Here is a 14,148-nt window from a genome sequence, read left to right as displayed (position 1 = left end):
TTGTTTCATTAGCAAGGGGAGTCTCAATCACCAGTGCACATTTTCTCTCAAATTAGATCTGGCTTACCGTGCTTCCCAAGTAATCAAAGCAAATATTGTTGTCTACTCCCAAACAAAAGCCAATTACTTGCATTGATTCCTTACTTGTTTTACTGATTTGCAATAGCTATTGAGTATATAACTTTAGAAAATGAAAGTTACCTTGCCAATTTATAAGATCCATGTTGCACTTGACTCCAAATCCTCTGACTTCCAACAGATGTTCTTGCTAAGTTGCCCATGAGTTTGTAACATGGTTGTAGGTTTCCAGTGGTGAGTAACTTTACTCCCTCATGCTTCATTGCTTACATCTTAGCAGAGGACCAGAGCCTTTCCACATGATGTGGGCCTAGTTAAGTATTTCCATTATTAATCAATTATATAATCACATTGTTGAAATCAAACATTTATAAATCCCTTATGATGTGAAGCAACCATCTTTCCCCAATATTACCGTAACTTGCATCATAAAATCAAAAACAATAATAAACAATACAGTTTTGGAATCCAAACAATTAGTCATATACAGTGGTGCCCCGCAAGACGAATGCCTCGCAAGACGAAAAACGCGCAAGACGAAAGAGTTTTCCGTCTTTTGAGGTGCTTCGCAAGACGAATTTCCCTATGGGCTTGCTTCGCAAGACGTTTTCGTCTTGCGAGTTCTTGTGAGTTTTTTCCCTCCCCCCTTTTTCTAAGCCGCTAATAGCTGCTAAGTCGCTAATAGCGCTAATCCGCTAAGCCGCTAATAGGGGTGCTTCGCAAGACGAAAAAACCAAAAGACGAAAAGACTCGCGGAACGAATTAATTTCGTCTTGCGAGGCACCACTGTATTTTGGTTCTAGATAGGCAGCAAAACCTGAGCTCATCTTATACATAGAACAGAGCTACAATCTGGGTAAAATAAACAACCATTGACTGAGATGGCTCAGTTGGTAGAGCATGAGACTTAGGGTTGTGGATTTGAACCTCCATTGGGCAAAAGATTTCTGCATTGCAGGGGGTTGAACTAGATTAGTCTACGGGTATAAGGCAGTATACAAATAAATATTTTTTTTAGAAATAGATTATGCTCATGGTACCTTCTAACTCCACAGTTCTATGATTCTATTATACTATTTCACTGTGGGGAAACTAACATACAGTTACATTACTCTCTTTCATCATGGCTACAAAATAATTTATTTCTCAGACTTTGCTAGAAACTGTTGGTGTAATTCAACATTGCACTAATATGGTAGCTCCATCAGCGCAAGTATTTCTACTTGCCAGACGGAACTATCTCCCCTCTCCTCCCCCTAACCCTCCAGAGCGGATTTTGGGAAGAAGAAGACACCTGCAATAAAACAAGAGTCTGAAGTCTTATACATTACTGGGGAGAAAAGGATAATTAGTCATGGAAGTGACGTTTTAGCTCTTTGTCACAAACCAAACGTAGATTCATTCTACAATTTTAATTAAAAATATAATATTAATTTATTACATTGATATATAATATATAATATATAAATAACATATATAAATAATACAAATAAAAATTTATACAATAGAATAGCCACCTATCTTTAGACTGTGATTTTGGCTTTCTGGGTGCTGGTAGGAATAACGTATACCAAATTCAGCATAAAACATTGCTGCTGCTTATTTTTTCCATAGACAACCAGTAGAGACATTGATGCTTGCTTTATTAGTTTTCACACAAATGCTACACCAAACAACCTTTTAATATGTAAGACATAACCACCACCCCCACATCATTTCTAGATTACTGTATCTGTAGAAGACGTTTGAGGACTTCACCCCCCCACACACACTACCAATGATTATCTTGTATGCCAACAAAGGTCATGTAGAAGCTCAGAGAGAGAGATGCCCCTAGTAACTGCAATTTAACCAGTGTAATTTCATTAATTGGAATAACATTACTGTGCGAAATGTCATGGCACCCTATGATTTAGTTAAATTATATACCTGAAATTAACCCTTACAGTGTGTATTGATCTGTCAAAGTTGAAAGATAAATACGAATCTATTCTCTTAGGAGCTGAAATTGTTTCAAAACTCAATAGTACTGACAAATGTTAAGATCTGATTCATTAACGCCCCAGGTTTCCTGGGGCGGGGATCCCTATTTGTTTCCAAATCTTAAAAATAATTTATTCCATCATTCTGTGCTGCTTAAAATGTAAATAAAAAGGCTAGTGCCCTAAAAAGTATTAGTTTTGGTGGGGGGGGGGGTTCCCCCTGAATTCCACTTTATTTATTTACTTCCCTTTCCTTGTTATACCCTTGGTATTTCATAGCTGGCCTGTTGAAGCACTGAAGCAATTAGTTTTGAGAAGGCTGATTCTTCAGGGTCCAGTGCTTTCTTGCCTTTCATTTGCTGAAGCTGTACATTTTAATGAACTTGTTTCATCTGTGTTGCCAAACACTAGAATTTTGCTGTTTCAGTTCTAATTATCTCTGCTGGCAAATGCTATGTTTTATTAAAGCTGTCAAGAGCACTGTTCATTAAATGTCCACAGTCTGTGGTGTCGTACACACAAATTAGATCAGCTCTGCTCATTGATGGATTGTGTAGAACTTAAATACTTTCTACACAAGCCTTAGAATCCAATGTAACAGCCACAAGCAACTCTATATGTACATATGAGAAATACCTACGACTTCATGATACTTGGGGCCGATTCAGACATGCAGAAACTGATGTGGCAGTACTTTCACAGTACTGTGTCATCTCAGATTTCATGCGGTGGCTCAGTTGCCACTGTCCTCAGACTTTCTGTGCTGCACCAGGTTGTTTTCAGCACTCCGCTGCTGGCTCAATGTCCACAAACATGCTTCATTGTGCACTGGTAGAATAAAACTATGTTTCTCTCCATGGCATATTGGTCTAAACCATACATAGCAGGCACTGATGGAACAAGTATAAAGAGCGCTACGCCATGTCTACTTTCAGACAGGGCTGTTTATGCAATCTTAATGCAATCTTAATATTTTAAACAGCATCTATACAACATTATTTCATTAGACAGCTGTGTAACCGTTGATTGATTTCTGCTCAGAGAAATGTGGTATCTTTAAATGTTGTCAACCTTGTGAAAGAATTGGAGAACTGCACATATTTTTCTGTTTTATACTGATACATTATAAAGTTGGATTTTATCTTTTTATCAACTATATGGTGCATTGGACACAGACTGACATATTTATTACACCAAATTGAAAGTATTTAAGGCAGGGGTCAGCAACATTTTTCAGCTGTGAGCCGGTCCACCGTCCCTCAGACCATGTGGTGGGCCGGACTATTTTTTTTGGGGGGGGGGTGAACAAATTCCTATGCCCCACAAATAACCCAGAGATGCATTTTAAATAAAAGCACACATTCTACTCATGTAAAAACACCAGGCAGGCCCCACAAATAACCCAGAGATGCATTTTAAATAAACGGACACATTCTACTCATGTAAAAGCACGCTGATTCCTGTTCTGATTTGAACATGCCCCTGTTTGCAGTTGGTAATAGACAGAAGCGTATCAGAGTGGGCAAATGATGGACACACAGATTACTCACTAATTTTATTTGTATTTCTGTCTTATGACTTGAAGGAGTGCAGGGGAGGTTAGTAGAGACAAGTTAGGACTCGTCACCTATTCTACTCTTGGGAAGCTTCAGTTTGAAGGCTTCAAACTATTCCCACCCCTTCTTTCTTCCAGAAGATGGGATCATAACCATATGGGGCCCATCATGAAATGCTTTCCAAGTAACAAATACTTTTGTTTGACAATTATGAGGGTTAGCTTTCAGAAATAAATCTGCCAGATTATTCACCTTTTTTATTTTAAATGTTTATACCTGCTTTTTCAACCTGGGCTTCCAAATAAGTAAAAATAAATATACAAATTAATATAAAGTGCAGTTAAAATACATCAAAGCAGCAGCAGGTAAAAATAAACACATGATTAAATTATTTTGAAAACCTGGGTGAATAAAAATGACTTCACATGGCACTGAAATTTCATCAGACTTGTGCCAAACCAGCCTCAATGTAAGAGCGATGTTCCCAAAGTTAGGGTGCCACACTTGAAAAGGCCTGATTTTTTGTCACTGCCCGTTTCACAGCTGAAGGCATGGAAACCTTGGGAAAGGCCTATGAAGATGGTCTTAATGTTCAAACTGATTCTTGAGAGCACCTTAGATTACCTAGGTCCCAAGCTGTTTAGAGCCTTAAAGGGTAAAACCATTGCCCTGAATTGTGCACTGAAATGGACTGGGAGCCATGAGAATTATTTAAGGACTGGTCGAATGTGTTCCATATGTCTTGACTCCAGGTGGCTAAAGGGAGGCATTAGCAAGACCTGACTGACACTAGCATTACAGGGTACTCCCTTAGAAGAGTAGCTGCTTCGCAAGCCTTTACAGGTCATTTACCCATTCTAGGTATTTGTAAAACCATCATGTGAGAGTCTATGCACCCCTTTGCCAAGGGGTATAGATTCAACCATGTTAATAGACACAGCATTTGATAGAAAGCTGCAGCAGAAGGTTTTTGTAGAGGGTCTGTAGTCCCTAGACACACCATCCCTGTATTGGTACTGTCTTGCTGTGTCTCAGTGGTGTTCATTTCCCTCTAAGAACCTCTGGGGAAAGCATAACTTTCTTACCTGTCAATTTCTGTTCAGAGAGGCTTCTGAAGGGCATTCTTCTTGTCCTGGGTTCCAGGAGAGTTTCACATACTGCTGGGTGATCTAGATCCTTATAGCTTCTGCTGCCACCGTCTATGTGGGAATGTAGAGGGGGTGTTTTAGATTCACTTCCACACCTTGTCTCTCGGGCTTCTGTTTGCCTACAGTTGATAATGTATGGTTCAGTGCATAATGTGTAGTAGTCTGAGGTTTGTTTTATATGTTGTTGATTTTTGAGGGGCTGCCTGATACTTCTAGTTTTGCCTGGGGAGTGGTGGGTGGTTTCTCCTAGCAGAAGAAGCAGGTTTGGATGGCTTTGTCAGTGAGCTCCAATAGGAGGTATTGTCCCACAGGTATTCAATAGCTCTGAACACATATTCAGAGGTAACAAATTTATGTTTTCTTCTGATGTTCACCACCCCTTCCAGCTTCTTCTGTTGTCCCCCTTTGGCAAATTTTAGATCTGTAAAGATCTGTTTTATAAAGTGTTGTGCACCTTTGTGATACAGCGGTATAAACATTTAAATAAATAAATCATATCAGTAAATGGGCATAGTCAGTGTTGTGATACACGCTTCAAAGTATCAGTAAAATTAGTTGAGTTCTAAACTGCCGGTGGACTATTTTAAAGTTTGATTTGCTAATATTATGCTAGGTAACTGGGCAAGACTGAGTGTGGGACACATACATGAACCTAAAAAGTGGGGAAACTGTCAGAGAACCATCAAGAGCCTCTTCTCTCGTGGGGGTCCTCAGGAAGTCATTGGGGAGTGGGCTTTGAACAACTGGATAAAGATAACTCCCTGGAAGGGTTCAGGAATGGCTGTGAAGTGTATAGATTCCTTTGTTCCTTTTGACAGCAATTCCCCCATTTGCCCCCCTCTTTTTCCCTGAGGCAACTTGGATTGTAGATTGCCTGGTATCCAAGCACAAAGCACTTGCTTCATCAACTGAAAATAACAGAAAATATCTAATACTTTTTTTTAGGATTGGCAACAGATTTTGAGTTATCATATAGGAGGAAGTACATTGCCTGCTTATTTAGTTTATTGTATTTTGTCATCACTTTGGGACATCTTTTGGATTTACGCCCTCTTCTACAAAAATGGCTTGGGCTGCTCCCGTATATTTTGATTGATTACTTTTGTTACAGTTAGAAAATAAAGCGCTGCTGTTTAAATTAATGGTTACAGGTGGCAAGTATCATTTGATTACATCTATACATTTTCTTCATATCAGTGATTGTAACCACAAAGTCAGATCTGGAAATATGCATCAGGGCTGTATATTGGAATTTTGCTTGATTGCCATTCTTTGAACTGTAATATGTGCAATAGCAAGTTTCATTATATTCAAGGTTAATCTGTTGCATATCTAGAATAAACATTATATAAGATAGGTACGTAGTATCAGCTATTTTCAGCATTAGGTGTTCCTAGAGCCTTCATCACCCACTGGGCTTCCTTTTCAATGTGACTTAACCTTTTGTACTCTTGGAAGGAAAATTCTTATACAGATACGTTTTCATTGCAGGAACATCAAGGTGCACTTCTGGGGAATACAATGCAAAATGCAGTGGCAGTCTTGAATAACCTGGTTTCCTGTAGGAAAGCAAACATGACATTACTTTATGATCAAGGTATGTATTTTAACACTGTTTCACTGTACACCTATTGTACACAAATATTTGGCAGCGTGTTTCTTCAGAATGTGACTTAGGAAGAATAACCATCTCAGAATGGCTTCCATCACTGGTGATTTCTCCTTAATTCCAGAATTTAGAATGCTGTCAACAGTTATAGAGTCAATAACTTAAAAAATTCCCTACAACTGCCCTATCTTAAGGAGAAGAGACTCTAGGTTTGTGGGAACTATTTTCCTTTTTACAGTGGTGCCTCGCAAGACGAAATTAATCCGTTCCGTGAGGCTCTTCATATAGCGTTTTTTTTGTCTTGCGAAGCAAGCCCATTGACAGCTTAGCGGATTAGCGCTATTAGCGGTTTAGCGGCTTAGGAAAAGGGGGGGGGGGAAAGGGGAAAAAACCCGCAGGAACTCGCAAGACATTTCGTCTTGCGAAGCAAGCCCATAGGGAAATTCGTTTTGCGAAGCACCTCCAAAACGGAAAACCCTTTCGTCTAGCGGGTTTTCCGTCTTGCGAGGCGTTCGTCTTGCGGGGCCCCACTGTACTAGAAACACAAGATCCACCAGTAAGAGTCAAGTGTAAAATAGTGACTGCAGTATATGAATAGAACTAAACTCATAGCCCATTAAAAAAACCCAAAAAACACTCCCAGGTTTTCCTCCAAGTTTTCTTTGGACTTCTCTGCACTTGAGTTTAATGTGTGTATCTGAAGCTGTTTGTGTTCCCATTTAAACAGCATCGTCTACATAATGTCCCACTCAAAGAGTTTTAAGACATCATAAAAATTCTAACAGTTTAAAAGCAATCTCAGCCAGTGACCTCGGGGTTGCCAGGTGGAACCCTCACAGGGATGTTATTCATATGTCTCTAGAGTGTTTGGTTTCTTTTTTTTACGTAGATAAAGTTTTGTTGGTTTAACCCTCAGATTTTGTCTGATGTGCTGCTCTGTCTTGCTGCCAAGAAACTACATTTGAAAAGCAAATCAAAGAGCCTAGTTAGTTTTCTCTTTTTTTGTCTAAGAATTTGTGTGCGTTAGATGAAGGATATTATAGCATGACATCCGGTTTACCTGTTACACACATTGCATGATGCATCTTGTTTCTTGACTTTCTAAACTTTTAATGTTTGTCTGTTCAACTGCTCTTACAGCTATAACAAGGGGGACACAGGACTTTATGCTTTTCCCATGCTGTTCAAATTGCACTTTTTTCATCTTGAGCTACTCTTGATGTTTGAAGAACAGGGAAAAGTTTTTTTAAAACTTTGTGAATCAGCGCTGAGAACTGTATACAGCAATGTCCAAAAGCACACTGTCTCATCTGAAATTAGTCAAAGCCAAGAAGTCAAAGGTTACCAAAACACTTGGAGAAAATAAAAGAAATCATTTTAAATAGTACCACTGTGATTCTGTTTAGGAATTTTAGTTATCTAATTATTTAATTAATAAACTGCCTTTGAAGAGATTTAAATAAAATTGCATATCATCAGAGCCCAAAAAATAAATGCTTTCTTATCCTATAGAAAGATATGTAAGATAACTTACAATTTATTAAACAAAAGCTACCAGTCTACAATGCCGTTTTCCATCTGCATGACAGTAACACACCAAGCCCAAAACAGCATCAAAAATTAATAAGCATGTTGCTAATTGGCACAAAAAAGATTGATGGAGATAGTTGGAATATATTTTAATTGCATGCAATACAATTCTAAGCATATTAACTCAGAATTAAGTTGCACTGAGTTCAATGGGAGGTATTTCTCAGTAAGTGTGCATAAGATTGAAATCTCAAGTCACTCAGAAAAAAAATCTGAGGAAGTGTATCTGAAGAAGTGTGCATGCACACGAAAGCTCATACCAAGAACTGACTTAGTTGGTCTTTAAGGTGCTACTGGAAGGAATTTGTTTTGTTCAGAAAAAAAAATGTTTGTCTACTCCTTGCTTATTGACAAAGGCAATTTTGAATTGGGATATTATTTAAGGGTACTTGATACCATTGCTACAGTGACTCCACTTGTACCACATGTGAAATGTTTCTCTGAATTTTGTGCACACAATAGAAGTTAAGATATGTTGCTTAGTGATTGTTATGTGAAGTAGCAACCTTATCAACAAGCCTACAATCCTTAATCATCATCATCATCACAACAACAATATATATATTTAATATCCCACCCATCTTACTGTGTTTCCTCAGCCACTCTGGGTGACTTTCAACATATATAAAACACAGCAAAGCATCAAACATTAAAAAACAAAATATCCTATACGAGCAACAAACCAACCAACAAATCAATAGAAACCAATAATAACAACAATAATGAGCATTGTACGTGGGGTCAAGCCTATGAATTTACTCTAATTATTCACTTTTTTAAATCAACTAATACTTTAAAAACAAAGTTTTAAACAAAATATTTTGAAAACAGTGAAGTTTAAATGCAAATCAAAAAAGGGAAAAGAGATAAAATTCCTCTTAATAATAAATAGTGGTATTAATCTTTTAATCAGTTGTTATTTTGGAAGGTGAAAGATGTAAATCAATGCAGGAATAGCCTGTTGGTGTCATTGATATTAAAGCAATGGAGAGAAGTTAACTCTAATGTGTTACTTTTTATCTTCAGAAATTGCTGCACAATAAACCATGAATTATAGGCTGTCCCTCTATTTTAGAGTTGCTGTACCTGCTGAATATTGGATACTAAAATAAAATTGAATTTCCAGAGTATCACCTAAATTGTCATAACCATCATGTGACTTGGAAAGCGGTTGTGTAAACAAGCACCTTACACACATTACTGTGTTAAAGCTTCCAAAGGCAATTTTCAATAGAAATGACCCGTCACAGCTGTAAATACATGGCAAAGATCTTTAGTGAAATCACGAATGAGAGCTTGCAGCAGTTGTTACATCCAAGATTGTATTAAGAGAAAACAATAGGCCCTTAATGCATGGGCAGTTATTAAAAAGAGGATTAGGTCTGCAATAAACCTTGGTAGAAGACACTTAATAACTCATTTACACCTCATGAAAGAAAGATAATAGTAGTCAACCTTCACGGGTGAGGTCCTCTGTTCCATCTTGTAGTCCACTGCTTTGACTTTTAGTCAAATGTCAAGAGATTAATTAGATTTCAAATGTCTTTGTGCCTGTCGTATTCTTAAAGTCTGTTAAATCTTGCATCCTTAAAGTGACTCCACTGAGAGCAGCAATCCAGCATTAACGCTTTTAATCAAAAAAGGTCATGTGTCAGCCTTTTATATTTTTAATATATAATGGGCAATTTTCAAAAGGTTCTGAGATCCTGATAAGCCCCAAAGAGAGTACAGCATGCTTAAATGCTTGCAGGACCCTTCCTGTATGTATAGGTAATTTTATTACAAGTCCAGTCTCCAGAGTCAACTTTATTTTCTCTTCTGTCAGCCCTTACCCAACTCCTACGTTACACTGTCATTGTTGAATAGATCTTGAATCCCTCATGATTTCCCATACTTTCCATTTCCAACCGTTAAGCACAGCCTTCCCTTGAAATAATGTATACTATTTTTAATATCTTACATTAAGAATGTAATATTTTATGGGCCACATTGTGAATGGATTTAAGGAAGAAGCAGTATCAGTGCAATAAAGTGCCTGATTAATATGCCGTTTGGTCCAGAATCATAGGGTTTTTTCCTTAAACAAAGGAGTTCAAAAGTTGCAATGGAGAGACATAGAATAACACAGAGGGCCATTAAATAGGTCGCTTTTGTAGTTATCTAACTGGGAGCAACTAAATTGTTTTGCTTTTCCAGTAATTCCTGCTTTTCAGATGTTAATACTATTTTTAATACTATGTTGAGATTTTAAAAAAAGTTTTAATAGTTGAGCTCTTGACTGTTTGATCCTTCATCATGGCTTGGGCACAATCTGAACATGTAAATATCACATAGGCGATATGAAGTTTCTGACTGTGTCTCTTGTACCACAATCCTGGACCAGGCATATAAGTGGACAGTGTCTTTAGGGGGAGGGCTGTACCTCAATGCACAGAATGTGCTTTTCATGCAGAAGGCTCAAATATTAATTTCTGGAATCTTCAGTAGTTCTGGAAAAAAGATCAGTTCTAAAATTGTGGAGAGGAGCTAGTATTCTGTTAAGTGCAGGCATGGCCAAACTTGGCCCTCCAACTGTTTTGGGACTACAACTCCCATCATCCCTAGCTAACAGGACCAGTGGTCAGGGATGATGGGAATTGTAGTCCCAAAACAGGGGGAGGGCCAAGTTTTACCATGCCTGGTTCAGTGGATGATACAGTAGCGTATGTGTGCATGCAGATAAACTTCTGTACACATGGTTTTGCTTTGTATGTGGCTGCTGCACATGCCAGTTGGAGAGTAACCATTATGAGTTTTTGAAAGAATAAATAATGGGAATATTTTTGTAGAAGTGTAGTTAAAGGTTATACATTGGAATCTAATGTTGACAGTGCCACTGTGTAATGTGTCAGATATAATTATAAAAACTCTCAGAAGTTGCTGGAGAGTAAATTCAAAACGTGGTTCAAAAGTTATCTAGAACAATCCCTTGTAATACCTGATAGACAGCTTTTATGGTGATTTTTGTCCAAAATATACTCTAAATCCAAGATCCATGTGTCAGAGAGCAATTAAGGCTTGCATAAAACTTTGAAGATGAAAACTGCTAAACATAGTAAGAATTAAGTACTGTTAATTACCATTCTGCCATTCCACCTAATATCTTTATTCTGTGATATTTAATTGGCTCTACTGGAATTAGCACGTTTTGTAAAGCATTGAACTCAAACCATCCTTTAGAAGGACAGTTCACTTCAGTAAGGAGAGGACTTTTTATCACATTCTTGCATATATCTTATTTGAATTTGGTTGTGCTCAATGCATATGTCCTCAGAAAAGAAATGTTAGGGCTCAGCTATGTGGGGGAACCACAGAGCCTAGGACTTGCTGATCAGAAGGTTGGTGGTTCGAATCCCCACGATGGGGTGAGCTCCCATTGCTCGGTCCCTGCTCCTGCCAACCTAGCAGTTCGAAAGCACCTCAAAGTGCAAGTAGATAAATAGGTGGGAAGGTAAATGGGAAGGTAAACGGCATTTCCGTGTGCTGCTCTGGTTCGCCAGAAGCGGCTTAGTCATGCTGGCCCCATGACCTGGAAGCTGTACGCCGGCTCCCTCGGCCAGTAAAGCGAGATGAGCGCCGCAACCCCAGAGTCGGTCATGACTGGACCTAACGGTCAGGGGTCCCTTTACCTTTTTTTATGTGTGGGAACACCACCCTCTGATCTGGGAACCTCTCCCTGCTAATCCCTGTGTGCTGCTACTCAGTAGTGAGTGAAATGTACTCTGTACCTCAAAGGTGGGGACCTTTTTTCCAGTCTGAGGGCTGCATTCCCTTATGCGCATCCTTATGTGGGCAGGATACCAGTGAAAGGGATGGTCAGGCAAAAAGTGGATGGGGCAGCAGGTGTGACTCTTGCTCTGTACACTCCAGCTACACAAAATTCAGACACATCATCATCAAATTTATTACCTGCCCTTTAGCAGCAGAACCAAGGGCAGGTTACAACAATTTAAAATTTAAAACAAACCTTTAAAACAGATTACAATAACAGGAAGAGGTGAGACCCGAAAGCACATCTCATGTGTCAAAGAACAGGGGTATAGAGGTGAGTCTTCAGCATTTGCCAAAAGCTGTATAGTGTATAGCCAGGCGCACCTCTAGGGAAGGGAATTCCAAAACTTTGGGGCTGCTCTCCTGGGCCACCTCCACCCAAAATCTCTGAGAGAGAGACAGAGCTACCATGAGGGCCCCCTCTGCTTATCTTATCACCCTGAGAGGGTTTGTAGGGAAGGAGACAGTTTTTCAGATGTTTGGAACCTAAGTCATTTAGGACTTTAAAAACTAGCATAAGCATCTTGAATTGGGCCCAGAAACTCTCATTCCAGGCAAGCAAGGGCCATTATAACAGATCAAAAACATGTTACAGCCAGGCAAAAGCCACTGAGGAGGGCACAAAGCAGGGGCAGTTGTATGGGGAGAAGGTGTTGCCTGGGAAGAGAAAAGAGATGGCCCACAAAGAGATGGTTTGGAGGTCCTGAGGTTCCTCATCCGTGCTGTAGCTTCTTGGGAGTACTTTGCTCTCTTTTTGCTCAATATGTTCTTGGGTTCACCATTATAATGGTAAATAAAGTAAAACCAGATTACGAGTTATTCTGGATTTCAGATAAAACACTGCTTTGTGCCCTTTGATTTCTAAAACCTGATCATGAATAAATATGCTGCAATATAATAAATTGAGAATGTATATAATGAGAGGCTTAACTCTTTCCCCCCACCCCACCCCACTGAAATTTCCACAAATAAAATTCTCCCTCCTCAAAAGTAACGTGAGGAGGGGACATAGAAGTACCTGTATGATAACTGTGTTTACAAGTGTCTCCCTGAGTAGAAGAAGGTTATTGCCCTCCCGATGCCTCTGTGAATAATTAACAGGTCAGAAATTTATGTTTTTCCCCTGTCCATAGAACAAACTGTGTGTGTGTTTGAAGGGGCGTGTTAATCTAGACAACGGCACCTTGGCAGAAAGAGCAATATAAAACTTCGATACTACTATCCCAAGCTAAATTCTTCTACCTCCAATTGCTATTAATTTATTTTTCAAATGCAGAGTATTATAATCACAAATCTCCCACATTGTGTTTGTTTTGGCCCTCAAGAAGGTGGATGTGGCATTCCAAGCTAGCCTTTTAGACAAAGGCTGCACTTTGGCCCATCAAGATAATAAAAGTTGGGTAGAGCCACTTTGAAGAATAATAAAGCACAGCTGAGGCACTGTCGTTTTGTCCATCAGTGAATGTACAAGAAGCATGATTTTAAAAATATTATAATAAAAACACCTTCTACTAAGCGTTTCCCCATCAAAAGGAATACACATAGAGGTCACGTTAGACTTCTATCTTTTCCTAAATATGAAATTGTGTAAGTATTATTAAGTGCTATGTTGTGATTAACATTAGATAATTTTCTGCACTCAATATTAGTTTGTGGTATTATTTTTAGGCCAGTACTCTTGTTAATACAAAATTATTTAGGGAAAACCTCTTAAGGGGCGGTGCCCCCAAAACAGCACAATGGACACCAAGTGCTGTCTGGCCAAGAGGGGAAAATTGTACAATTTAAGGGTAATGGAATGGGGAAAACGATAAAAGAGGAAGGGACACAGGTATTAGAATGATTAAGAGAACCCTTATACCATACAATTTGTCACAGAATCATAGAGTTGTAGAGCTGGAAGGGACCACAAGGGTCATTCCTGGAATGCAGGAATCTTAAGCCCAATATGGGGCTCTAACCCGTGACTCTGAGATTAAGCGTCTCATGCTCTTCCAGCTGAGCTCTGTTGCAGCTTCATGTACTGGTTGACACTAAGGAGCTATTTTTTAAATGTCCCTGTGACAGAAGAGAGCTGTCTCTCAAAATCAGTGGAGAAAACTAAGATTTAAATGTAGCTGGGTTTAGGCATTTGTTTTTCCCCCACACCTATATTTAAAAGAACAACAACAAAAAATGTAGACAAACCCAAAACAGCTCAATGAGGACTATGCATGCTCGGTGGACACAGAATTTTGACTCAGTGTTGGAGTAGGGGAGGAAAATGTGGTGGGGGGTTAGGGAATGAATTGGAGTACTGGAACCAAAGAAGTACTGCGTAATGGCACTTCTTTGGTTCCAGCACTCCAATTCATAACAAAAATCAGGCAAGAATA

The 14,148-nt window shown here is 39.0% G+C and overlaps 1 protein-coding gene across 5 annotated transcripts in view; it reads left to right on the top strand.

The window, feature by feature from the left end:
• Positions 1-14,148, top strand: part of ULK4 (unc-51 like kinase 4) — a gene marked incomplete at its 3' end in the record, with an annotated part of 163,482 nt that overhangs the window by 76,162 nt on the left and 73,172 nt on the right. For all 5 annotated transcript variants that reach the window (XM_081881893.1, XM_081881895.1, XM_081881892.1 and 2 more), the window contains exon 32: positions 6,256-6,361. In XM_081881893.1, coding sequence (XP_081738019.1) covers positions 6,256-6,361 — 106 coding nt within the window. The remainder of the gene's footprint in view (positions 1-6,255; positions 6,362-14,148) is intronic.

Source organism: Podarcis erhardii, assembly GCF_964252035.2.
Source record: "Podarcis erhardii genome assembly, chromosome: 12".
NCBI classification, from domain to species: domain Eukaryota; kingdom Metazoa; phylum Chordata; class Lepidosauria; order Squamata; family Lacertidae; genus Podarcis; species Podarcis erhardii.
Note: the sequence above shows the minus strand (reverse complement) of the source record. Positions and strands in the feature narration are given on the sequence as shown.